Source organism: Myripristis murdjan, chromosome 8, assembly GCF_902150065.1.
Source record: "Myripristis murdjan chromosome 8, fMyrMur1.1, whole genome shotgun sequence".
Taxonomy (NCBI): Eukaryota; Metazoa; Chordata; class Actinopteri; order Holocentriformes; family Holocentridae; genus Myripristis; species Myripristis murdjan.
The window spans coordinates 13,364,717-13,392,682 of NC_043987.1; the positions used below are offsets into that span (position 1 = coordinate 13,364,717).

General features: G+C 42.4%; 1 protein-coding gene across 1 annotated transcript; it reads right to left on the reverse strand.

Moving 5' to 3' along the window:
* Positions 1-356: 356 nt before the first annotated feature.
* srebf2 (sterol regulatory element binding transcription factor 2) lies at positions 357-27,853 on the reverse strand. Its single transcript, XM_030057715.1, has 20 exons — positions 27,522-27,853; positions 17,517-17,932; positions 16,679-16,871; positions 16,374-16,528; positions 15,259-15,411; positions 14,319-14,600; positions 13,988-14,102; positions 13,693-13,844; positions 13,339-13,543; positions 12,297-12,472; positions 11,454-11,703; positions 10,803-10,972; positions 10,356-10,527; positions 9,138-9,255; positions 8,635-8,744; positions 7,991-8,123; positions 6,587-6,758; positions 5,505-5,681; positions 4,041-4,152; positions 357-2,822 (listed from the first exon to the last, which is right to left on the reverse strand). The coding sequence occupies exons 1-20, from the start codon at positions 27,610-27,612 to the stop codon at positions 2,605-2,607; spliced, it is 3,570 nt and encodes a 1,189-aa protein (XP_029913575.1). The 5' UTR covers positions 27,613-27,853; the 3' UTR covers positions 357-2,604.
* Between the last annotated feature and the right edge of the window lie 113 nt (positions 27,854-27,966).

Consider the following 27,966-nt stretch of genomic DNA (forward strand, 5'->3'; position numbering starts at 1 on the left):
CTGTTTCTGCAGCAGGCTGCCACTCCCTCCACCGGTTATGTAACCAGGCCTGACATATTTCTATATTAATCCATAGGAATGTCTCAGTTTGACTGAGGTGTCTGGTGTTGATCACCAGGCAACATGGAGAAATGTTTGACTGAAAGAGGAAAATCCCAAAACAACCCTCACACACCCGTATTATCAAATACACACCCACTTCCAAACCAGCTCAACGGCCATGGCCAGATGAATCAAAAGGCACACAATCTCTCCTTTTGTTTCACTGATTATATTACACTTGTACACATTTCCATGAGGGTCCACTACAAGTCAGTGCTTAAATGACTGAAATGAAGTCACATTTTGGCAACCACTGTCATCTGTTGTTTTATTAAAAAACAAAAATCAAAATAAACATAGAAATTCAGAAAATACATACAACACATAAGGGGAAAAAAAGAAGAGATCTTTTGTAACATAATAGCAACAATTTTGTCCTCTGCAGATGGCTAGTTGTGCATTTCTTCCTTCTTTGCACACATTAACCAGTCAGGCAAACAAAATGTGAGATGACAGAGTTGGATACGAGTGGTTTCAGGACTCTTCAGGATCTGGATGGATAACTGACAAACTGGTTTATGCTGGAAGACAGTTTTTTTTTCCCCCAGTGAGATGTTGATCACTTCTGTCAGTTTCTCAGGGCATACTTGTGTGTTTGCTTCTATTTCAACATCAGCAACAACTACCAAAGAGAGAATGTTCCTAAAATAGCATGCCAGTTTGTTAAATGCAGACTTTGCTTTTTCAATAAAATATACAACTTCTTCTGTTAAAAATTCTCCCTCTTCCTCCAACAGATTCTGTCCCTAGTTTGCTTTTGCCAATATAAAACAATAATAATCACATAACTGCTCACTTCCTAAAAAAAAACAAAAAAAAAAAAACTGAGCATTCATAATAATATTACATAACCATTAAATAAGATAATCAGAGCACAAAAATAGGAATGACAAAAGACATGTCATGTCTTAGTCAACAGACAATTATGGAAGTGAAATGGACCGATATTCCACATCAATAGCATTTCTTTGACATTTCAAAGATGATAAAACATAATAAAATTTTTTTTTTTTGTATTAATAACTACATGAAGGCCATTATGCTTGAGAGCTTTACATCATATATGGACAGCGTTTACTAGAAATTTGATTCCTCACTTTCATCGCTCATGGCCAAATGTTATGAGACGATTTTCACTTCAGTTTACGTGAGAGGCCAGAGGGCTCACCTCGCTCTAGCCCAGGATCTCAGGCCCCGTTTACCAAAACCATGACCACCCACTTTGATGATGTTACAGGGCTTTCTTTGATGTGTGTCCCTCTCTAGCCGTAGGTAAGGACATCCTGTTTTTATCTACTGTAAGACCACTGTTTCTATCTGGCTATGTACAACCTATATACAATCACATTGTGAGTATGTATGCGAATGATTTAATGTGTGTGAGAGTGTGTGTGCATAAACGTGTGTGCAGGTAGGCATTTTCAGCGTGTAGGCTTATGTGACTGGCTGCTTTCCTCTGTTAAATAAAAGATGTTTGTCCAATCCACTCAATTCTCCAGTTTTTGATAGTCAAGAGCACACCAGCGAGACAACGCAGCAACAGCAAGTCAAATTCATTTTGTGCTGTGCTGCCGTTTCTAAATAAAGCTGCTCGGCGTGCTATTATTAGAACGACACTGCTATGGATTGATGCATCACTTAAAACTGTAACTTGATTTCGATTCAAGTTCACTGATGTGGTGCTTAAGTATCCTATATTGCGCCACAGTACAATGCTGACATTGTACAGTGTATGAGGTAGATAAGAATAGACACTACTCAGCACTGTACAGCTAAATGCAAGCTCGTCTGCCCACCTGCATCCTGCTGCTCAGCCGAGTCTAATAAGAGCTCGGCTGAGCCTGAATGCGCTGAAGCCCTTAATTGAAGCTTGCATGTGAAATGAGACATTACACATTTACTGTAGCACTGACATTGCTGTGCCAATAATGATTGTACAGCTTCTATCCTACAGCCAATCAATGCAGTGCTGCATTGCATTAATTTAAATAGCCATTAAATAATGGTCCCTTTTCCCTTTGGGGCCTTTAACCTGATTCTCCTTGTACTGTAGCAGTACTAACAGTGTGGCAGTAAGCCAGCATGGCATCAGTACTGTCCAGTAGGTGGCGTGATTGCACCGCAAAAATGCCACTAAGCTTCAGAAAAGCACATGCATGGCCCTCCAGTGTTTTGGCCTCACACTGTGCGATTTCCTTTAATGTGGATACGGGGTTGGAATGGGGATGTATCTATGATGGTAAAAATCAGCGGTCCATGTGTGACGAGGGTGTGGCAGTGTGAGGAAATGTCCCTTTACTTGTTGTCATGAACTGTGCGAGTGTGTGAATGCCTCATAAATATACATTGTGTGATGCTGATGGGTGAGTAGCCCAGTTTACGTATGTATCACAGCTGTTATGCTATGCAAGTTAGCCCTAATAGCTGATATCTGTGTGTATGCATGTGTGTGTATGTGTGTGTGAGTGTGTATTTGTGTGTAAGTATGTGTGTGCTTGTTGTTCAAGAGGCTGCGATGGTGGTGCCCCCGCCGAGGCGCAGCAGGATCTGCTGACAGTCCTGCAGGGACCGCCGGTCTCCCACACGCTCCAGAGTGCGCTTGGCCTCGGCCAGCAGGCGGGCGCGGTGCCCAGGCGGGGTTAGCAGGGGCATGGGCAGGTGGCGGCAGGCCAGCAGGATGGCATGGGCCCTCTCCCTCTCACCCAGGATGCACTCTCCCTCTTATGGTGTGAGCGGTGGGGGCAGGAGGAGAAAATAAAATTACACATTAGTTTTGAGTGTCCTCTGGTGTGTGTGTTTGTGTGTGTGTGTGTGTGAGTCTGGGGTGGAGTTGCCCTTCAGCACTGTGATGGAGTCCAGTTTTCCGGCTCTACCAATACTGGTCAAGATTAGGAAAGGCCATAGGGAAGCTGATCCCAAGCCGGCAGTGAAGGACATCATAATTCCTACCTGCTGTTAAAACTGCAATAATTAAAAACATGAAAATGAGGACTTTTTACAGCATATTAGTGTTTAGACTCAACAGACAGTGTCCTCTTGTATTTATTGCTGACTCTGCCACAGTAGGAGAACCATGTCGACTCAGGATCATTAAGCACTTTTTATACCGCAAAGACAATTCACAAATGAAAAACATCAATACATATTTTTTATTAAATATGTTTTAAAAATGTATATTTCACACAGAGTTCAACATAAGATAGGTTCCTCTGTGCTGACAAGGACAGCAGAATATTTGCTGTTACAGAGCAGTGAAGCATAAAAATTTCTATCATTACCAGCAATTCACCTCTGATTCATCTCTTGATCATCAAAGACGATGACAATTTCACCGTCAAATGAGTGTGACTGTATTGCAACTAAGTGGCACAGTGAGCGTAGTGATAAGTGATGGAACGCAATTTCTTAGGATTCAGCACCCACGGAAATATGATAACGACCTGGAATTGAGCTTGTCTCGAATGTCACATTACAAAACATAGAAATGAAATTTTAATGCAACCGGCTTATTGTTCCCTTAAACTACACGCTTATTCCACACTTTTGTCAGCTGAGTAAAATGGTCCTCACTTAAATCATTCTTCAGCAAGTCTGATTACTGCTGCTTTAAGAGCTTTGAAAGCTATGTTGACTAGCTGGTGTCTACATGAGTGTGTGTGTGTGTGTGTGTGTGTGTGTGTGTGTGTGTGTGTGTGTCTATCTTCAGATGTGTACCCTTTCCCAGAGACTATACTTTCACCAGCTGTGTAGGAGTTGTGTATCCTGCACTGAGGGTTGTTTTCTACTAGCTGGTGGATTTCTGTGTGAGCCTTTCTTTTTCTGTTTCTTTTTCTGTTTTTTTCTGTTTCTGTTTCTATGTGTCCTTCCAAATTGCAAGCAAATCACAAGTTACACTGACAGCTGTTTATTACCAAGCGCCTTGCCTGTTTCTTTCTTACCGGCTGTGTAGGAGCTGTGTGTCCTGCGTCGGAGGCTGTGCTCCAGCAGCTGGTGTGTCCTGGTGGGACTCGCTCCAGCCATCAGCCTCACCGTGGTCTCATGGAGAAACACCTGGAGGGAAACACACAAACACACAAACACACATATCAAAGCCATGATCACTGTAATCAATCGCATTTACAGGACTTCATCTCAGCAACACCAGAGCAGTAGAGAAAAGTTGTGCACTTGGTTTCACAGCACATAATGACAAACACTGTACCAGGACAGTATCACATATATCTAATCGCCTTCAGTGGCCACTTTAATGCTAGGTACCTTACATTGCATTATCATGAGCTTTAAAATTGAGTAACTGCAACGGAAACACAAAAGGAGCTCACAAACTGCACGGTTCATGTGGTTGTCGAGGTATTGCACAAGTCAAAACATAACAAATGATCACGGGCTGCTGTGCAGGCAGCTGTTGTGACAGACTCTCTGGCTTGAGTAAACACCGGTAAAACTTACATGCATGATTGATGATAATGATGAACTAAGATGAGATTACTCCAGCTGGGGAGAGTTTGGGGGAACTTGATTTCCAAGGCTGATAACGCTGAATATGCTATTATCATAACCAAGGTGATAACTGGTCCACACAACCCCAGCTGATTTATGGGGTTGTTACCAGCACAGCACTTCCGAGAGCACTCCTAAAACCTTTAAGGCTATGATGCCACATTTTGAGAAATTGCTTAGCGGAGGGCAACTTAACTTCCGATTATGAACAACAGTATTTTGTTTCACTGTACTTTTGTTCTTTATAGCCTGCTATGTTATTCAATCTATCACTCTATCACACCTGGATCAAATAGTATTAACAAACTATCAAATACACCTGGGCTGAGTAACAGATGGGGCGAGTTTATGCCATAACGGTAATTTAGATGATGTCAAGAAAATTACAATTCACAATCAATCACATTCCCAATTCTTCATAATTTTCTAAATATTAACTACAGTCATCTAAATCTGTCTGTCTCTTGTATTAGCGAACTGTGCCTAACTGTGGCTCCTATGCATGTTAAACAAAAACATGCAAAGTATAGATCCTTTTCACAGCAGCCATTCTGACATGACATAGCAGATAAACACACCGTGTTATTAATGACGTTCATTAAGGCTTTACTCCATGTTTATCCTTAACAGAGCCAGGGAAGCTGTGCAAAGACTGCAAAAATAACAGTTATCCTAATATTATTGGATGTTTAAGAACTGCACCTGTGTTTGTGATATCAAAGAAAATATTGCATATGGCCATAAATATGGCAGTATTTTATGTTATAGGATACCAGGGCAAAGCCTGATATAAACTGTCCTCTCTAGATTGTCTATTTGTCGTCCAATGCTAGAATAACCTAGAAAATCAGAAAAACCATATATGCCTAAACATACATGATTTTGTATGTTCATGAATGTACCTTGTGTTGTGCCTGTCTGTAGCACTGTCCGAGCCTTCTGAGCGCGCTCAGGTCCCTCTGGAAACCAGCCAATTGGGATCCAGGGGCGGGGCCAGGTTCCCCATTGCTGCCGCTTCCTCGCTGCCACAGGCTGGTCCTCAGAGTCAGCAGGAGGTCGCACACCAGGAGCTCTACACCCTTGGAAGGGAAATGAAAGATGAAAGATGAAAGAGCTGCCACTGCTGGTTTAATAATAGCTGGTGCATTTAAATAGAGAAAACACATTAAGTAGGAAAACAGATTCATCAACTGGTGCTCATTTTATGTTAAGACTGATTTGTAATGTAGAGTGATGAATAACCAAGATTGCACTCAGTCAACTTTTACAACTGCAACCATAACCATAACTAAAACTACTGCTACCGTTGCCCATACCCCAGCCATAATAAGCTTGCACAAAATCAACCAATCACTATGAAACTATTATGCACATAGTATCCAGGTCCATGGGCCTGAAGGTGAAACTGGCGCCTAAAGGGAAGTGGTGGGGTGTGTAGCGGGTGCGTGCAGATTAGGGAGGCCTCTGTACTGCACTGCAGACACATTGCACTGGGCTTCAGGATCATGCAATGCAACTACAATGCACCACAGCCACCTCCTACCACCCACACTGCGCACACACACACACACACACACAGCCCCACGACAGCCTGTCCTGACCCCAAATGTGCCTACGGATGTGAACAGTGTGCCAAATGTGTGTGTTTGTGGGTCTGATGAACACTGTGAACATATCACTGCAGCTGTTTTTATAATTTAAAATATCACGTGTAACAAGTGAAACAGACTGAAGACTAATGCACCCACAGTTGTTCAATAAACCTGAACTGATTTTTAAGTGTCTGTGTAAATTCTGTGCATGCAAGCAAGCAAACGAGGAGAGACAGAAAGTGAGAGAGAAGCAAGTAGAGAGAAACAAAGAGATCTAGAGAGGGAGAGTGGCATGTGTGCGATGAAGCCATGGATACCCTCCAAACCAATCCCAGATCTTACATCCGAGGACACAGAGACTGTTTGTAGAGATTTTCAGTGATTTTCTGTACCTTGTTGAGCCAGTTGCCAGACTGGGCAAGGGGGACTGAGATGCTGGAGCGCAGGTAGCTGCTGGCTCTGTCACAGTGGGACAGGCAGGCTAAGGCACCCTCTCCCTTCAGAGGGGACAGACTCATCTGGACCGCTTTGCACAGCAGCAGGACAGCCTTGGGCAGAGGGTGGCTGAAACACCGAGGATGGTTAATGTCATTTTTATCCATGCTGTGTATGCGCCGGCAAAAAAAAAAAATCTCTTGAGGTAATGGACTGAGTGAGTGAGTGCCTCCAACTTGTTGAAATAGCTACAGCAGATGATTTTGACCACTAGAGGGTGTTGTCAGTGCAAACACACAAGAAGCACAGGATAGCATAGGTTATATTCAGGCAGTGGCTACATGCACAAAATATTCTGTTTTTTTTGCCGTTATTCTGGAAAAGACAATATTCCTACTCAGCTGTTCACATGGCTAATGAACATAAATATTCCAAAAATATTCCCGTTTACATACAGCCGTGCATACTCCGACTTGTTTGACCACATGAACACAGCCCCTTCCCCTCTTCTCTCCACCGTCTTTCATTTGTTCAACCACCTTATTGTAAAGATTGGTGTTGCGATATTTGTGTATCTCCAAAAACCTGCTGATATCCAAGTCTTTCATAATGTCTAAAAGAAGGGGTGTTTCTCCTCTGGACCAAAAATGTGGGCTTTTCTTTTGTGAATGTGTCTATAACCCAGCCTTGCAAATTGTTGGCTAGTTGGCTAACAACACACAGAGCTGACAGATAGCCAGGTGTCGCAAACTGCAGTAAAAACCCCACCTGAGACATTTAATCCAGATGTACTGCATACATGACCAAAGAACGCTCCTAAAACGTGAATAATATCGGCATATCCCATATGTCATAATCGGAAAACACTATATTCAGAAAAAAGCCTTATTTGGAATATCCAAACGGAATGTGCTGTTGACATGGCCCATATCAAATTTGTAATGTTGTCATATTTGGAATAATTTTTTTCCTCTTCAGTTTTAATTTTTAAAAAGTATACAAGTCCACCGCTGGCTGAGGACACCCTGTATGACTTCATGCTAGTTTGGGTCGGTTGCAGTGAACAGTGAACATATGATCTTGACGGTTTATCCGTCTTGTCTTCCAAACACCTTGGAAACCTCTATTATTTCAGACACGTTTGGTTTTTATGACTAAAATGCGAATACGATTCTCAACCAACAACAAAAAAGGCATACAGAGGTGGAAAGAACAGTACTCTGTTCATTTTGGTCTCCATATTGTAGCAGCATGGGACCTCATGTTTTCATGGGACTGCAAGGTTGCATGGTGTGAGACTCCACTGTAGTTTTCCCAAGATTGAGTGGTAAAATTCCCTTCAAAAATGTCACTTCACTTACTCAAGTGTGTGTAAAGCCCTGGGCATGCGTTCTGCCTCTGCCAGCAGTGACTTCACCATGACATCATCACCCTGCAGCCAATGGACAGCAGCCTTGAGGACCAGCGCCCACCAGCGACTCACTGGGTCTCCAACTGGCAAGAAGAAGAGAGGGACATGATAATGAAAGCTTAGCCTGGGCTGTGATGGAGGGAGTCTGTGTTATAACTGTTATTTTACACAGCTACATCAAAGAGCTCAACCAAAACTTAATTTATTTTTGTGTGAGATGGCAACAAGGTGCTGGGCATGGCTAGCTTTAAGAACAATAGGAACTGATCAGGGCTGTAATTAATCAATATCTCTTTTCTGATAGCTTAAGTGCTCTTATCCATTTCAAGTCACTTATTACCACTAATAAATGACTGGAAGTCATTGACTGAATTATCTGTGATAACTCAAATAAAAAGTTAATGCTTTAAGCCAAATCAATTATCAGTGCTGTTGGAGTGAGAAAAAAAAAATCAATGTGTGTTCACAGTAATGACTGAGACAGGCCATCTGGTTAATCTTCACTGAGGAGAAGAGGAAGACAATCCTCATTAAAATCTTTTCCCATACAAACGCTTCACATGGATGGGGTGTGTCTGTACATTCTGCCCATACCTGGCGTGGTGGTGTGATTAGGAGGAGCAGAGAAGGGAGGAGGAGGGGAGGGAGACTCCTCCGTGCAGCTGTTCAGCAACTGAAGGAACTCTAGGGCGCTGGAGAACTCCCTGGGGGGGGAGAGAGAGAGAGAGAGAGAGAGAGAGAGAGAGAGAGAGAGAGAGAGAGTATGGGTGAGAGAGAACATGAGAAGAAGCAAGAGAGAAAGAAAGGCAAGATGCAGACACAGAGCAAAAGATTAATTCACACCAAACTGTTAAAAACATCAGTGCTCGACAGTAAAGTGCCAAAGCTCCCATGTGGCACGGCACCCACAGCCACACTGATACGTTTGCACCTAGCATGCACACTGGTCTGCCTCTAACAGAGACTTTCGGATACACAGCTGATAGCATTTTAGTTTGAAAACTCCGGGGATGCGAACTAGTGTGGATGGGCGCTTTACAACTAAAATGTATCAGTGTGAATGTGGCTTGCGTTATGACGCGGGGCCCCACTCTTACCCAGAGTCGTCCTGGCGTTTGCCTGCCTCAGAGTCACTCTGGGGCTGGATGAGGGTGTGCACGGCTCTCTCTAGCAGCTTCCCACAGAAACAGCGGTGCAGCTGGGCAATGGGATCAGCTGGAGGGAAACACACAGCAATACTCCGTGAGAAAACAGCACACTGAAGTACATTTATTTTTTTCGTTTAGGTAAGTTTTATTTAAGATGCAGAAAACAGATCAGGTGCTGGAAGCCCCATTTTTCAAGTGTCAAGTTTCCATACATGAAGATAAGCATCATTGAAAGAGACACAAATAATATATACAGCCGTCAACTACAACGTTGAGCAAACATTAGTTAAAACATTTGCGTTTGAAATGAATCAAGTTCTTCATCAGACTTCTGAATTGTCGAAATGCAAAACAACAAAAGAAACAAGCCAAGAAATCCAGAGCAACTGTAAGCGGCTCTAAATAAATGCCAACACTCAACTAAATAGCAATATAAAATGAGACTGTTATTTTTGGTGGAGAGCTAAATAAATACTAATGCTGATTCGGGTTCTCACAAAGATGAACCTTTTTGGGGACAAGAGAATCGGGGGAGTTTGGAGCGCTGCGTGGGCCCCTGATCAGGCAAACAGGAATCTTTTGTGGACTTTTTCTGTTGTCCTTTTTGCCTTTATTTGATATTTGATAATTGAGATAGACAGGACAGACTGGGGAGAGAAAGTAAAATAGCATTTGACAAAGGTCTTGAGCTGGAGTGCAGCCAAAGTTATTGCAGTTACATGGTGCATGTCGTAGCCAAATGAGCCTCAGGAACAGTGTAGTATTTGATAAATGATGAGCACCACAGGGATCAGCAATTATGGGTCTAAGATGGAATCCTTCAGACCCAACTGAACAATTGTATAACAAAATGTTTTATACTAATCATGCAAATCTCTATACAAGCCGAAGGACTTTCATGGGACTTCTTCCTGCTGCTGTGATTAATGACTATGCAAATAAACTAGAGTTCACTGAAAAAATGATGTGATTCAATTTTGAAACTATGATACTTTTTGTATGACTAGGAGTCACCTTTTTAAATGGCGGATCGTTTACTTTGGAATTGAAATAAAAATGATTTAAGGACTTGACATAACTTCTACCAGAGGAAAAATAAGGGAGAGTGTGGAATGTGGAAGCGCAATCTGTAGTGTTTGGTCCTGCTCCTCCTCTGAAATGACATACCTGGGTCTCTCTGAGATGTGTAGACGCCATCACTGTTCTCGGATTTCACCGACCAATCACAGCTCAGGAAGAACTGCCTGCCCAATGGGGTGAAGAGCCACCGCAGGCAGTCAGGGATTGGCTTGGACTCTGATTGGTTGGCCACGCTCTCAGCACAACTCAACAGGTAACCCTGGGAGACGGACACAAGATGATGATGACCATGGAGAAGAGACAAAAATTCATATAAGGCAGTTAGATGAAAATAATACCTCCTCTATGTCACTTTGTACGAGTCATATGTCACACATTAATGAATTAATGCCATAAATCGATTGAAAATTTGACTGATAGACTGGTTGAATATTCAAGTAGTGTCATGAGGAGGAAACAGTGGAGGGAAAGAAAAGAAGAGGGAGGTAAAAAGTGAAGACAGAGATACGGAAAATGACACTTTAAGAGACTGACAGGCAGGCAGGAGAGGTGATGGCCCAGCACGGTGCGCAGCGCTGTTGCTGCAGTGACATAGATCTGGGCAAGCTGGGCGGGAGCCATCTTGCCCTGGGCGCTCTCGCTGAGGTTGACAGCACTCAGAGACAGAGACAAGGCCCACAGGCCGCTGCGCTGAGGCAGCTTCCCTGCAGAGAGAGAGGGCGAGGGAGGGAGAGAGAGAGGGAGAGAGAGAGTGAGAGACAGAGGAGGAGAGAGAGAGGAAATCAGTCTACAACCATATCATGTAACCAAGGTACAACAGGGTGAGACAGAAGAGAAGCGGATAACTTGATTTCTGAATGCTATTTTGCATAAGAATCAAAGACTTTATATGGTGTGGAAAAAGATGTTATGGCTATGTTATGGTCTTTTATTAAGAAATGGATATGTTGTCTGTGGGAAGCTCTTATTCTGTAGTTAGTCACATTCAACATTTATTCTGTCACTATAAAGATAACATGATGCATGATGAGAAGTTGCTTATTTTATCCTTCGGCATCAAATTATTCCTATAGGACAGTATTCTAGGGATCAAGTATTCTTCACCACTCACAAACTGCGGACCAAACTTTTAACTACTGACCAAAATGAAATTGATCTGTGCACCGCATCAACATCAACACTTACCGGTGAGCTGCAGTTGGCTCAGACGATGGTAGACCAGAGCTGCATCCCTCGCGCTGGTCCTCGCCTCCTCCCCCTCATGTTTCCCTGCGACTTGGTGAACCAGCCAGCCCAGAGGGGTGGGACGATGCAGGCAGTAACGAATCAGATTCCAGGACAGGGAGCAGACCAAGTCCAGATTGGTTGAAGGCAGGGCTCTGGTCAAGACAGACAGGCAGGTCTCTAAACTGGCCATTGCTGCTGTGTAGTCACCCTGTGGGAGTAGAGGGAGGAGATAAGACAAGACAGTGAGCCTTTATTCACTGTTCAGAGGAGAGTGAAGGGAAAGATGGGAGGGGGGCATGCGATAAAGGTCATGACTTAGATCTGAGCACATGTCTTCTACAAAGGGCTCAAGACACTAAAAATAAACTCCTGCCAGGAACAGGCAGGCTAAACTGAGACTTCAAAACTGTTCGAATGAAAGGGAACTGTGAAGTGTGCTTCATAAAAATAATAAAAATCAAATGCAATCCACGGCTAATCACTAGAGTGGATGGAGCACATCTAAAACTGGGAGAAAAAATGAGTGGATGCAATACTCATATTATACACAAAATTGTGAATATTTTTGTGCTTTTTACTCATCTTGGATATTTTCTGTCACTCTTTCTCAGTTAAATAGCCATGTTGAATCAGAAGAAACTGTTGTTCATTTATACAAGGAACATAATTGAGGGAAGCATCTGTGTTCGACCTGGGTTAAAAACTGCTGGGCAACTATTTTTTATAATTTGTTTTAGCATAATCAGACCCCAACTGGTTATGGTCTACCAAAGTGTACTGTCGTCCTTGACCTGTACTCACCCTGTTGAGATGCACGTCGGCCTGTTTGCGGTGCCTCCAGAAGGACACGGACTTGGGGGAGTGAAGGGGTGTGACTGGTTCCCACAGGTAGAGCACCCTGACACACCCCCACACCGCTCCCACCCCACTCAGTACCCAAACCATCACCCACGGCAACAAGCAACGCAGCCATGATGCTGGAGGAAGAGGAGAGCCATGACTTAGGATGTGCTGCAATGCCTGATGGATCTTCAGTCTATTGCATAATATTTCACATCTTAGAACTATAACTATATAAATAAAGATTACTATTAATGAGAATGACACACCTAGAAAGGGGACTAAAGTTCATTCTAATGGTCTTATATGTGGTTTAAATGGCACTAGTTATGTTTCTCACATTGGGAGATGGCAGTCCATGTGACTCCATTCATAACACAAACTGACTCCCATGATATTACTAAACATGTAACAAGGCAACAGAAGACATCTGATTCACCATGAAAAGGTCCAGTCCCCATCCCCACCACTAATCAGTAAATATCTTTTGACCTGAAATGGGAATTGTGAGATGCATATTTCCTTCAGTTTTGTCAAAAGCTGATCAGTGGTGTCTGATATACTGTACATAGGACACTGGTGCATGAACAAATGCAATGGTGCCCCACTTGGACCAATTGGTGTAATTCTGAAAATGCCAGAAAATGCTGTGGGATACATGATGATCTCAGATAAACTGCAGTATTCCAACTTTTTGTCAGCTCTATGACTTTTGCATGACTTTTCCATGACTCAAATGTTGAATTTCCGTGACCTATATAATCTGTGGTGAATGTGAACATAAGGTGAACAAAATGAACATAAATGAAAATGAGAATAAGTGAAAATAAATAACTAGGTAATGATTTTTTTTTTTTTTCTTTTTTTTTTTACAAAACTCAAGTGATTAATATTCCATGAGGTTCCAAGAACTTATTAAATTCCATGTCTAGAAAACTCTGGAGTAGACATGACATGGCAGAAATTTCATGACCCATGGGCATCCTGTGTCCACACTGCTCACCAAAGTCCTGCGTGTGGCTCGGTAACCAGACCAGTGATCTGGACGGCCCATGGCCTGCTGATAGGCTGGGGCTTCCTGAGGCCTCAGAGCCCAGCAGAGACGGCAGAGGGTTCAGAGACAGACAGAGGAAGGTCAGGGCACACAGGAGCAGCCGAGAGCGATCCATCACCCCGACGGAGGAGGGAGAGTCTGGCTCACTCTTCACCTGAGAGAGAGAGAGGGTCAAACATGAAAAGAAGGAAGAGGATGGAGAATGAAATCAGTGTATCTAAACACTCTGTAAATGCTTCACTCTGCCATCTTGTCCCTGTATATGTATATGAGTGTGTGTGTGTGTGTGTGTGTGTGTATTACTTGGTCATGGTCCAGTAAGGGGCTGCCTGGCTCAGAATCGATGCAATAAGGAGAGAACTGGTGAGGGGAACCAGAGCCAGAGTCTGAGGCAGGTGGTGACATCATCACTACTTCCTGTTTGAGCTCCACATCTTCAGAAAGTATCACAGGCTCTGAGAGAAAGAGAGAGAGAGAGGAGAGGAAGAAGGGATGGTTAAAAAAATACTCCATGCACTTATAAATGATTGACTGATTGATTGATTGACTGATTGATTGTAGCTTCAATATAACATCACAGTAATGCAAAAACACGTACTGTTCTTCTGGTTGGCCATCTTCAGGGCCAGGTTCTCCTGTCGTAGTTTGTGGTTGACCTGCTGCAGATACTTGATGTAGTCTATGGCCTTCCTCAGAACCCCTGACTTGTGCATCTGTGATAAAACACAGGAGGGTGGAGAACATGTGATGATCAATTTAAAATCCACAATTTCAGTGGATTTCCTTCTGAATTCATACACTGAAAACCTTTTGGCACGAGAAATATTCCACTATTATCCCATCACATGAGAAATAATTCATACAGTAACCATTAGCAATCTATATTTTCTATCTATATGTTGAGTTGATTCAAAATCTCAGACACTGACCTTTGCATCGCTGCCCATCACCAGGTCCCGAAGTTCCAGGATCTTGTCATTAATGGACGACCTGTACCTCTTCTCGATAATATTGTGGGTGGTCCTCCTCTCACCCTCCTTCACAACCCCTCCTTGACCCACTCCTCCTCCCATCACCTGGCCCTGTTCCACCACTGTCCTGGCTCCACCTCCGCAGTGGGAGGAGCCTGGCTGCAGCTGCTTGATTGGCAGCTTGTCCCCGCCTCCCATCATGACAGGGACGGTGGTCAGGATGTTGCTGCCCATCAAAGTCTGTGTGTGTGTGAAAACAGCGGAGGTGCAACAGAAGATGATGATTTTCAGGTTGACAATGGTTTTAGAGATCTAACTAATGCTGTTATGCAGAGTGACGCAAGTGGAAAAGTAAAGCTTCGATTCCAAGATCATTAAAATTATGCCAACAGTACAACCAGTGGTGAGGATTGCACAAATCAGACTTATCCTACAAATATTCCTGTGGTCACAGAATCATCACATAAGAGAGAAGTATTTGTGGAAAAAAAAAACATAAAACAGGAGAGGAGAAGGGAAATGATTCACTGGGGAGAAGAAGATTTGACGTTTGATGAGGGTTTGATTCCCACTGGGGCCAAACCATGCCAATAATGGAAACTCTCAAAAGGCACTAGAGTACTTGGGATAAAAGCCTCAGCCAAATGGCATAAGTTATATTATGCTATTGGAAAATCTTTTGCGCTGAGACTCAGACTGAATGTAAATCAGCACAAATTAAATGTTACATTCAAATTAAACGTCACATAGAACGATATTTAATTCCCCCATGTGCACAGATGAAATTTTAATTAGGATTCTGAAGACTCCACTCTCTATTAGCTGTCTGCAGAGTTTGCAAATCACCGGCTTGTGGTTTTGTGGTTACGCCACACAGAATGCACTGATAGATGCGTACCGGGACTTGCAGGGCAGTGGTCTGGATGGGAGTGGTCAGTGTGGTGATGCCAGCGGGGTTCTGCATGGTTGACAGAACCTGCGTACCGTCCGCCTTCAACGTTGTCAGAACCAGCGAGTCTGTCTTCAGGATCTGAGGCTGCTGGACCAAAACCTGCGAGAGGGAGCCGGGCACCAACAACAGCATCAGCATGCAGGCTTTCATGTTGGTGTAGCAGCTATTTGAGTGTTACTTGTTAATGAAGTGTTATTTTTGTTAATGAACCAATAAACTACTGAACATTTTCTTTAACTGAAAAAAACAAACAAAAAAACAAACAAACAAAAAAAAACCCTTATATTTTTTAAAAAAGAAAACCAAACTAAAACTGACTAATATGAAAAAATGTGGAGAAAAATGCTTTTAATACTTTGGTTGTTGTCTTTTAATGTAAATAGAGTCTTAATCGACTGAGGGCTCTCTGAACTTGTGATAGGCATTTGTCTTAATATTTTATAGATTAAATGACTACTTGATTAATTGACAATGACAATATTTCTTAGTTGCAGCACTAACATCAGCCTTGAAAACTAACTATAACTTGACTTAAGTTGAAACCTAAAATCCCAAAACTAAATAAAAATAAAACTAAATGAAACACTTATTAATTTGCACACAATCCAAAGATGAAAACTTAAAGTGCAGGTGTGTTAACTATTAATTGTGGCAATTACAGATATCAGTTTGATATCAGCTTGCTGAAATATAAGGCCGATATTGTTTTTTCATTTAACATGAGACATCGGCCAGTCACAACATTCACTGCCAATGTTACAGAGTCTCCCTGACCACAGCGGGATAAAAACGAATTTATTTTGTCAGTGTTCCATAGATTTATTTAGTAAATTAAGATTTACTTTATTTAAAAGGTGCTCATCTTAGAGTTACTCTGCCACTGAATAGGCACTGTGACCACTTAAACAATTTCATGTCTGGACGTCACAATGTAAATGCTATTAAAGAGGATTTTCCACTCTGTCAAGAATAAATGTTTGGGGAAAACAGTCAATATTTGAAATCTTTTGGCATAAAAAAGGCTGAAGGCCAATTCAACACAAAATGCAGCAGACGCGTACCTGTTGGACTTGCGGTTGCACAGCATGAACTGCAGTGGGCGCTGTGGAGAGAGTTTGGATGGTCTGACCTGCTGGGGTCAGGACACGTTGGTGCTGAATGGTCATTGGCTGAAGCTGCGGTGATGTCATGATGCTCTGCACCTGTGGCTGGAGGACTGGGGAGATGACAGGTGGTCAAATCAAATTTACAAAAATAAAGAAAATATAACTGATTGCTACAATGGCACACTACTTTTGAAGAGAGTATTGTGTACATAACAAACATAAACCATCTTTTAGAAACAAACTCTCTCCTCTCTAGTCACCTTGGAAACTGGGGGCGGGGCTCTGGTGACAGATGACTGGGTTCTGGATGAAACGTGACTGGCCACCACTGGAGGCGATCATCACAGTTTGAGGCGCCTGGGTCTGGATGGGCAGCGGCGTCTGGCTGTGGGTCTGGACCAGGGTGTGGACTGGGAAACTCTGGGTCTGGACTGGGATCCCCTGGGTGTGCACCTGTGTAAAAATAAATTAATTAATTAAAAAAATACAAAAGCTCAACATGAGATCACTTTATTCAGATCAGTTTATTGTATGTAAGGCAGTTTCTTAGTTACTTCTGATATACTGTTAGAGGAGAAAGATATTTCACTCAGAAGATGATGAACTGTCTGTATATTCATTCAGCTGACTAGAGTTTTGCTGAGATGTGCGTTGGTGTCTGCGGGGATGCTGACCAAGATGCAATATCATTATTCTGTACAGTCACTTCTCTCAATTTGACCATCCTGTCATCAGAAGCTGCTTTGGTACAGATGGCATAAATAACAAAATTATCCCTCACCTTCTCCACAGCAGTTGATGAAATATGGATGAAAAATTGATCAAAGTATTATCAAATTCACAGCATCCATATGATTTTTTAACAGAGCTGACAAGCTGCCATTACAAACAAAGTGCTTTGGTGCTGCATTGGTGCCCTGGCCTACAAGTCATGTTCTCCAGATGTAAGAAAACATGTTTTTTTAGGTACAGACCCCAAGCAGAAAGCACATCATTGTAATATTTTTTAAAAGAAAAAATACAATTAAATATATCTAATGGCTCCAAATAAGTCTCTAAATTGCACTCGACCAGCACTGCAGCACTTTGAGTCAATACCTGTATGGCGGGCTGGGCTGTTTGCTGGGGCTGGGGCTGGATGGGGTGCACTGCTTGGGGCCGCGGCTGCAGGAGCGGAGGGCTGCGGTTCACCTGCTGCTGCCCAGAGGAGGTGGGGGTGGTGGAGGAGGGGGTCTGAGCCGGGGTGAGGGGAGGGGTGAGGGGTACAGACTGGGGAGACAGCGTCTGGGATTGGGCGAGGCCGACACTGGGGCTCTGGTAGACAGCAGGGCTTGACGTCTGAGGGGTCTGAGGGGTCTGAGGGGTCTGGGGAGTTTGAGGGGCTTGAGGGGTTTGAATGGCAGGTCGTGGAGTGTTGCTGGCTGTGCCATTCTGGAGAGAGCCTGCTGAGTTGATCTGGTCCTCAAACAGGTCCGGGAAGTCGCCCACCTGGTTACTGACAAACTGGAGCATCTCTGTGGAGACAGAGAGATGAAACAGAAGTAAAGCGAAGTCTAGATGAGCTTTGGAAATGAAAATGAACCATCTGGAAAGTTCTTTCACTGATTCCACCAACAGTATGGAAGATGACCTTGCTGATCTCAATGCACTCTGAATGGCTAAGCTTTATTCAACTCCACAGAGCTTTATTTCAAATGCTAGTGGAGATTTTTTCAAAGCTACCAAACATGTCCTGCTGAATTACACGGAAATGTGTATGAAATGATGTACAAGACATGTCGATACTTTTTATCTGATGTAATATTACAGCGAAAAAACAAATACATCTTTGGTTTAAATATTTTACCCAATATAAGTGTGATGCTTCAATGAAACGTTACTACCAGAATATGTATGTGACATTGTGGTACAATATGGAAAAAATGTCTTTTAATTTTGAAGGGAAATTTCAGGGAAAAATCAAGTTCAAGGGTGTTAATAATACAGCTTATCAAATATACGTCAACATTTCAACAGGTCTACAATCTTCACTATCCCAAATGGTGAAATACCTGAACAGTCATTTCCGCAATTGAAGCGAGATTTATATTACAGAGCTGCAAAAGACTGTGCCACTACCAACAGATTGTGAACAATGTGCACGTGAATAAACAGACTGTCGCATGATACACAACACATCTGGCAACTGATGGTGATTACTCTATTTCCTGAAAAACAATGTTGCAGTGATGGGAAGTCATAATCTTCCCATGAACCTAATCTGGGACAGAAGGAGTGGCTGCAGACTTGGCTCAAAAGTGTGTAGAGTTTATTGCCATTGGGCAAGGTCACACAGGAAAATTAAGACAGCTTCATGGTGTGGCCTTGACCTTGGGCATGTATAGACATTGGGCATGTACCCAATGTCTATCTCTCTCTTTGTCTCTCCCTCATACACACACACACACACACACACACACACACACACACACACACACACACACACACACACACACACACACACACACACACACACACACACACACACACACACACACACACACACACACACACACACACACACACACACACTCTAACAGCTACTGTTCTGGCGATGAGTCAGGGAGCAGAGAGTGAGTGCAAATGAAAGGCCTTCAAATAACCAGCCTTGAAAAAGTACAAGGTAATCTAACACTGATGGTCCAGGGACACAATAGAAACCAGGTAAAAGAGCACTTAGATAAGAAATCAGGCAGCTCCACTACAGTTGATGGATGGGGGGCTTCATAATGACAGATGGATGGGCACACTGTACATGCTGTGAATGGAAAAAGGAAAAAAAATAGGCCTTTTCTATTATGAGAACTGCTGTCAGTATTCAATTTCTTGTTTCTTGCTTTGGTCAAACCTGTTGTGCAGCACGAAAACAAAACTGATGTTATCAGACTGACAAGTCTGTGCTGTGCCTATGAATAAGTCACACTACATAGGTAGAGTGTTGACATCTCCCCTTTAATTGAATTCCTGGTAGGCTCTGACAAGAAGCCGATTTGTCAAAGGACACAAGACTAGAATATTATCTTGGAAGACCCATGTCTCGACTTGGTGGTCGTGCAGAACTTTGATAGTTGTCTCACAGGGTCCACGAGGGTGAAGCTGTCCTGTTTGATAAATATCACAAATAGTGGTGAGAGGTAGATTTAACAACCTTAAGTGCTGATTAGCAGCAGAGGCTGCAGCCTTGAACTGAGAGCACAACCAGACTGTGCAACAGACCGCAGACCACATTCATCAGCTGCTTCAGAGCTTAAGTGCTAGCATGAAATCATTGACCAGGCCACAAGGGATATCTTTCATTAAGTCCTACATGGAAAACTGATCACAGATGAGCATTACTTCTGTGAAAATGAGGCACTGCATTACATACCGACCAAGAGGTGTAGCCTAATACTCCTTTTTAGTTATAATACAGATGGCACCAGTGAATACTGGGTTTGCTGAGCATAGAGGTTGAAGCACTGGTTATTTTCAACCTGGGCTTTACTTTTATGAATTCACAATTTAAACAACTGACTGCTTTCAAAATGTCCTCTTTTACTCCACTGTAGAGCCTTATGTTCACATTCATTTGCAAAGAGCTCTGCTCTCTGACACTCATCCACAGGGCCAATGCAAACTCAAACCCAAAAGGCAATTCAGTTTATGACAGTCTATTGGATAATTTTTTTTTACATCCTCATTTACTTTGCAACCTGCTGTGTTCTACATGCAGAACAACAAAAAGATCATTGCCACAACTTGCTACTATGGCTGGGCAATATCATGATATGAGACTAGATATTGTCTGGGATTTTGGATATCATCATACTCTGATACAGCATGTGTGTGTCATTTCCTAGTTGTAAAGGCTTCAGTTCATGGATGCAGTTTTCTGTACAAATTAGACTGTTCTGGTTGTTCTATTTGTCTACTTGTTTTGTCACCATATTCACATAACTAATGATTGTTTATCAAAAATCTCTTCTGTAAACACTTTATCAAAGCACCAGCAGTCACTCCCACAATACTGTCACAATACAGATAGAGGTATACAATCAAAAATATTGTGACATTTGATTTTGTCCATATCACTCAGCCATACTTGCTAACATCCACATCCAAAATGTACTGTATTTATGAATTTAAAAATGAATGGTAGAGATACACTGATTGTGAAATTCTGGGTAGATACCGATGCAATCAATCTTAAAATAACACTCTGATTGATAGCTAACACCGATTTTTTAAAATGAACTGTCTATTAGGCCTTCATTATTCTATCTTTGAATGAGCACAAATTCAATCATGCAAATTTATGAAACAATCTTTAATATAACCTTCATAGCATAACATAACATATCATAACATAGCAGAGATTCTTTTTGTGAAAAACAACTATTTCAAAAGCCTTTTTAGCCCACTATACAACTACCTACTCCCACAAACTTCTACTTCAAGCAAATGTGGCCTATATACTTATAGTGGCACTGTTTGTGTGAGTCTATCATGTACACAAAATATGCGATGGTAGTGGGACACACTGGTTGTAGCTGCTAACAATGTGTAGGCAATCCAGTTTTTAATTTTCTAAGTGACCGGCAGAATAATGCCAATAAAATGATAATAAAACCCCCAAAATCCCCTTTCGTCCTAGAGGCATCTCATGGAAGATGTTTTGTCCATCCCAAACACTTTTTTTCATCCATGGAACACCACTGGTCTTGAGGCCTGGATAAAGCCAGTGTCGTCTGCTGATGGCAGTCAACAAAGCCAATATCTAGCCCCTAACACTGAAGATGTGTTGGCGCCCCCTGTGGTGGAGTGGTGTGGCATACCGCAGGCAGCACAGTGTGGGAGGCCGGTGAAGTGCTTATGTGACCTGTCACCCTGGAAAGTGGGTTTTCTGGAGGTGAAGCAGAGTTTTATTATCTCCAGCAGGCGGAACACCGTGGGCACACTGTGTGTGTGTGTGTGTGTGTGTGTGTCCATGGCTGTTCTTGAAAACTGCTGCACCTTTCAGCCTAAATTTTTTGTGCACACTTGAGGTTGCTGCGAGTCAAAACCATGGCAAAATGTTTGTTTTGGGTGCTTCCACTCTCCCTCTAGTCACTGTCTACCTTGCTCGACCATCTCTATCTCTCTCATTACGTCGGTCCCTCACTGCAGTTCACTATCTACCTCGTTCTGCCTCTCTGCTCATACTACTGGATCTTTGTCATTGTCATCTGTCTGAAAGCCTTCAGAACCCTGACCTGATATATTGCATGTAAGAAATAGTTTATTGTGGGTTAATAATTTCATGTTATTACAATGGCATGAACGCAAAAAATGCATGTCATGCCAGATAGAAATAGCCTAATCTAATGAGGACAAAAATAGGCCTGGTCTGTTTTTCATCTTATCCACATTACTAATGATTTTTATCATAAATCTCATTGTGTAAATGTCTTATGAAAGCACCAGCTGTCATACCTATGATATTGTTACAATATCGATATTGAGGTGTTCAGTCAGAAGTATTCTGCTATTTGTTTTTGCCCATATCACTAAGGTCTAGCATCAGGTAGACAACCTGTGTTTTTACTCACGTTTATTTTTATTATGTTTTATTCAGGCACTATATTTTTACTGCTGGAAAACTGACTGGCCAGGCCATTGTTTGGATTAAAGCATTAGGTATTGGGCTGGACCTGACAGAGGACATCATCAGTTCAGTAGGTGGTCCTTCAATGTGGCCTGGGACACGTCTGTGTACACTTCAAATGCAATGAGGACAAAAGTGTCTCAGGCCCCCAAATGTGGCGAGCAATCAGATCTCAAGATGCATCAAGGACACATCGGATGCTGTTTACCCCTGTACTTAAGGCTTTCTAACTTGTGATCAGATCACCAAGGATGCATGTTAATACAAGGTGGAAACAGGGCCTGAATGCAGCCTCTTTTGTCTTTGTCTCTGACATGTTCAGAGCAAAGTGCACAAGTGTACTAGTAATGATAGCTGAGTATTTTAATTAGTAACAAATTTCCCTTTAAGGAAGGTGTCGGAAAATCAAGACTTAATCTGTAACTCAGCAAGAGACAATTTCCTTGCTGGGAACAATAACCAGCAGTAGGTCCTTGTCCAGTGCAGTACTGATGGTGACTTGGTGGCTTGCTAGGTGTTTACACTGCAGAAAACAGCGGTCAGTTCACAGTCCTCTCAACGTTTCTCATCAGGCTTTCAAAATAATGCACAAACAGCGAAGCATAAAAGGGTACAGGGCTCAAAGACACTTGAATCATCTATAAAATTCAGCGTCTGTAAGGTGCATTCATGTACCCCCTACAGGAGCTTCCAGTGGTTTAATTGTCTTAGATTTACAATTTTGTCCCCTCTTTATTTATTCTCTCATCTACACTTACTCCACAGCTGCTGCAGCCTGCCCATCTCACTTGTGCGCTGCCACGGCACTAAGGACACTTACTTCCTGTACAGCAGCAAGCACACTTGAGCTTTTACCATCCACTACATCTGGAACAATCTTATGTTTGTCTTGTAGCTATTAACATGTTTTTTCTCTGTTTTTGACTTACTGTGGTTGTCATTTACCAGGTTTGATACGGTGGCACACTCCCACGTTATGCTGCCCTGACGTTTGGGCCCTGCAGACTGTGAAGGGTTAGTTAAAGATGTTATGATGAAGTCTTTTTTCAATTGTTATGAACCTTCTCTTGAATGGTTCACTTTCCTTGGATTTGAGTGAATCTCTTGCTGTTCCTCTTAACACACTTGATAATGTTGGACCAGTGTACATTATGGTAGTAATATTTTACAATAGAGTTTGTTTTTACCACACCCGCTACAACTACATCAACTACTAATGCTACCACGGCTTCCACTGTTAGGACTGTTTTACCACTTACACTACTGCAAATACTAGTATTTCTGGTATCACTGATACTGCTGGTTAACAGTATTTCCACTCTGAGTAATTTTAATATTGCTTTGACTCTTACTACATTTTAAAACATTATTGACAGCTGACAAGATACAGAACTATCTGAGCTTCCTCGGGGACTTCAACAAATTGCTTGAAGTGATAGGGACATTTACTAAAACATTTGCCTGTAAATGTTTTCAAGCTCAAATCTGCTGCCACTCAGGTTCACCCGGAGCTCCTCTGAAAACGCAGATCCTTTCTTTTTTGCCTCCCAGTTCATGCATATTGTGTTCACAAAATGACTCAGAGCAGTTTTAATAAAATATGAAGAAGTATGAAGAAGTTAAAAACCCAACACAAAGACAGTCACATAACACTGACTGCTGAATTTTTATAATATAACTGTTTGAATGAGAAAGTAGATCCTGTGATCTGGAGGATCCAGAAAGTAAATCCAGTGAACCTACATCTGCTTTTTGATGTGGTGCAAATTGGACAAAAATATGCAAACAAGTAGGACCGAAATCACAAATGTCACGCTGCTCGCAAACCAGCAGGCAGAGATCCACATATGTGCAAAACACATTTCACATGTATAAGTGGATCCACAAATGTTTCAATATGACTTAACATGTTTTTTTTTTTTTTGTTTTTTTTTAGGTGAAACTATTTAAATTGGTAAAACCTATATCATTTTATGTGAAACTGAAATAGGTGTTTACAGAGTAATTATGTGTATTTGCAAGTCTGTCTATACTTTTGTGAATATGATTGTACACAACACAAATAAGAAAAAATACAAAAAATAAGGAAATATTTGTGGATCATGCCACACATTTGTGGCTTGTCTTCTTTGGGTTACAACTATTAAAGTGCAATAAAAACTTCCATAACAGTCCTGTTAGCAGTCACAGTGAGGCATGTAGCTGTCTGAGAGAAAAGCAGGAAGAGGTCTTTGAATAAGCTGATGACACTGTATCATCCTTTTGTAGCGAGAGGATGTCGCTCCTCTTGATGCAGTTATCAGTTCACAGGGTTTTTTATTCCACCTTGGACTGACAACACTAGTGATTCCCTACGATAAAATTCTGCATTTCATGACACCAAGTGGGAGATATCAGAACCCACAAGTATCTTTACACCCTACTTGCAATTAGCAGTAGAGGGTTGATGTGAACGTTTCTTCACAGTCAGCTGTACAGTAAAACTGGTATGATTTGAACTCTCCTTGCCAAACTAGCTCAAGTTAGTTGAAATAAAACATCTGAAGCAAGTTTCAGGCCACTGATGTTCTAGAACTGGATTTAGACAGTCCCATTGCAGTGTGAGGTTTAATTTGTTTAAAAGCATAAGATTTAGGCTATTTGCTTTTTGGATTTGACTCCTCGATTTTGCATTGGCCCCGTGTGTGTGTGTGTGTGTGTGTGTGTGTGTGTGTGTGTGTGTGTGTGTGTGTGTGTATGTGTGTGTAATGGAGAGCAGTGCTGTAGGGTGAATAAAGCTCTGCAGTGAAATAACAGGCTAGATTTTGAACTCAATCAATCATCATGATGGCAAAAAGTAGGAAAGTGAAGCACAGGTAGAAAATAGCCAGAATTCTCCTTGAAGCAACTGGTCCATATGAAAAGGGTCACACATGTTCATGTAAGCAACGTCGACTGAACATTACAGTGGCCTCTTCAGCTTTGGCCCTTTGCCCAACCGATCCATCACGCACTGCATGTATGCAAACACAAATCATGTAGACACACACACACACACGGGAGCATGCACATGTATCCCTCCATGGGGGGCAGGCTTTTCACAAGAGACAGAACAAAGCAGCCCCTCTCCAAGCCCCCAGAGCCTCAGACAGGCCTGACACAAAGGGCTAAACCCATCCGAGGGGGACAGTTTCCTAGGCCGCTCGCAGCAAAGAAAATAGGTTATGTAACCAGAGCGACAGCTTGAAAAAGAAAAACGAGGAGAGGGAGAATGTTCTACATGAATACAGGGTCAAGTGCACGGGCCCTGACAGAGGCCCCTAAGACTTTATACTCTTTACTATGGACTGCATACCAGCCAGCTGAAGAGCAAAGTTCAAATATCACTTGAGATCTCCAGTAAACCAACTGTTACACAAAGAGATAAATGAGACCCACTGCCTGTCAATGGAAAGCTAAGTTGAGATTTCAAGTTGGCAAGTTGTATTTAATAACTTTATAGGCAATAAAAATATCTCTTAAAAAGTCAATAAAACTATGGATTTATCATTCAGCACTACATGTATTTTGTGATAGTACATTTTACACCCCATACTGTAATATTTCAAGGAAAACTGTGCTCAGAATTTCTATAAATGGGGCAAATGTCCTGCAGTAAACAGGCCCGGCTCCTGAATGTATCAGAAAAGTCTACTTTGTGCTTTAGACTGAGGCCAAATGGAAAGTAAGTGAACATGTGGGCTATCTTTGCTGCAGCTCATCAGTGAATTCACCAGTCAACTGTCAGTTGTCATTTCTTTCTCACACAATCTGTACATTCCTCTCTTTTGACACAGTGATAAAGTGGGATTACTATGGCCAGGAGCTGACTGTCTGCCAATTCAGTCCAAGCTTCCCATTTGAATAGCAAAGTGACACCAGACAGCAGCCAAATGCAGAGAGATTTTTAGCTGAGTTTGGTAAGTCTGTCTTGGCTGTTAATATTTGTTGTTTGAATGATAAAACATTGACAGTGGTATGACAGTGAGTTTTACAATCCCACAGTGACTGTGGCCGGTGGATGCAAACCCTAGTTTCCTGTCTTGGCGCTGTGTTTATCCCACACTCACAGACATACCATACACCAGTGCATCAGTCGAGTCTGGTGACTTAGCATTCAGTAAAATTCCACTCTAATGAAAATCCGGTGACTCTGCGCTAGCCAACCCTACACCAAAAGCCCCATCCTTTCACCGTGTGCCAAAGGGTGACACTTGTTTTGATAAGAGGAGGATTGGAACAGTGATGTTATCTATTCACCGCGTGCACTTGTGCCAGCACAGCGAAGAACCAGTTTGTCAAACAAAAACTTTAGCAGGAAGTTTGTCCCCCGACAGCTTTCTGAATACTCTCTGATAATATTCTGCACGATAGAGAACACAATCTCCGAGACTGTTTTCTTAACATGACATAAATATGTGCTGAACTTAGAACGCAGCAAAGTGACAGCTCAAATGTTCCGGTTGGCTTGCAGGAAAGGTCATCCTGATGAGCAAGTCACACACTGGTGAGGTGTTCCTTCACCTCCCACATGCAGCACACTGTTGACTGACACCTCTCACTAACATGCATGTCTGATTCATGGATGGAACTACCACACCTACAACTTCACTTTATGACAACTTTTTCCAGTGAGGGAAGACACCAGTGAAAACCCCCTGATGCACAATTTATATCAGACTAAAACCTGCACTACTGTGAGGGCTAAGAGACATAACAGGTGTCACAGCCATGACTTTGCATAATGCAGAGACAAACCTCTGCAAATTAATGATAAAAACGATAACAATAATAATGATCAAACCTTATTTCTATGGCACCTTTCATAAAGGGGGTGGACAATAGAGAATAAAATAAAAATAGCCAATTTAAAACAAACACTGCGCGATAAAAACTAGGTAATCAATTGAAATACAAACAACAAAGCAATAAACAAATGTCAGTAGGAGATATAAAAGATGAAGATAAAACAAAGGAAGCTAAGTAGAAGAATAATATCCCTTTAAAAAAAAAAAGCTTAAGTTAAAAATTTACCAAATAAGACAAAATTATATAATTGTCACCTTATATGTTCCTATAAATTACAAATAATTCACGAATAAATGCAATAGGCAAAAACATTATTAGGAAACAGGGAAACGGCGTGTTAATCAGGGTTATGCGAAATTTAGTGCTACGCCTTGCAAATGTTATAAAGCCGTTTCTCATGGTGCAAGCTCCGTGTTTCTGACATGTGCTAACTCTGTGCCCAGGTCGCCGTGCAGGTCTGCCCTCATGCAGGAGGATGAATGAGCATCTCGCCTGGCAGTGATCACTCTGACAGTCACGGTGCTGTCAGGCTGAGCGGAAACCGGCCGTCACAAACTTTAGCAGACCGACACTCTGCCCTGACAGCACTGACAAGGCTGAACAAAACCACTCACCGTCGATGTCTCCCAGGGTAAATTCGTCCCCCAGTTCCGCTAGAGTCGTGTCCATGTTTTCCATGGTGGAGATGTACTCGCCGCTGTCCATCCCGTCTCAGCGGCTCGCCTCCCCGGCTGTCACCGGAGGCTTGCGGGGAGAAAATAACCACGGTCCGCGGGGTATTCCGAGGCGTTAACAACGCCTACAAGACACTTATCTTATCGAGGAGGCTATTCTTGTTTTCGAAGCAGTGTTAAAGCGACACCAGTGCCTCAAAAGAGGCAGGTTCCTATCCCGATAAACTCATTTACACCGTTTTGTGATTAAGACGTCGCCATCTTTGTTTTTCGTCCATCACGTCATTCACAAACAGACCCTGCGGCCCAGAACGCGCTCCGATTGGCCCGGACCTCACTGTTGTTGTCATGAGACCAGGAACCGTCGTCCAATGGGAGTGTCGCG

Coding starts and splice junctions, on each gene's coding strand:
- srebf2 (XM_030057715.1), bottom strand. CDS start 27,612: ATGGACAGCGGCGAGTACATCTCCACCATGGAAAACATGGACACGACT. Junction 17,933..27,521: donor TACCCTGGGAGACATCGACG/GTGAGTGGTTTT, acceptor CTGTCTCCACAG/AGATGCTCCAGTTTGTCAGT. Junction 11,704..12,296: donor CCGACGTGCATCTCAACAGG/GTGAGTACAGGT, acceptor CTACTCCCACAG/GGTGACTACACAGCAGCAAT.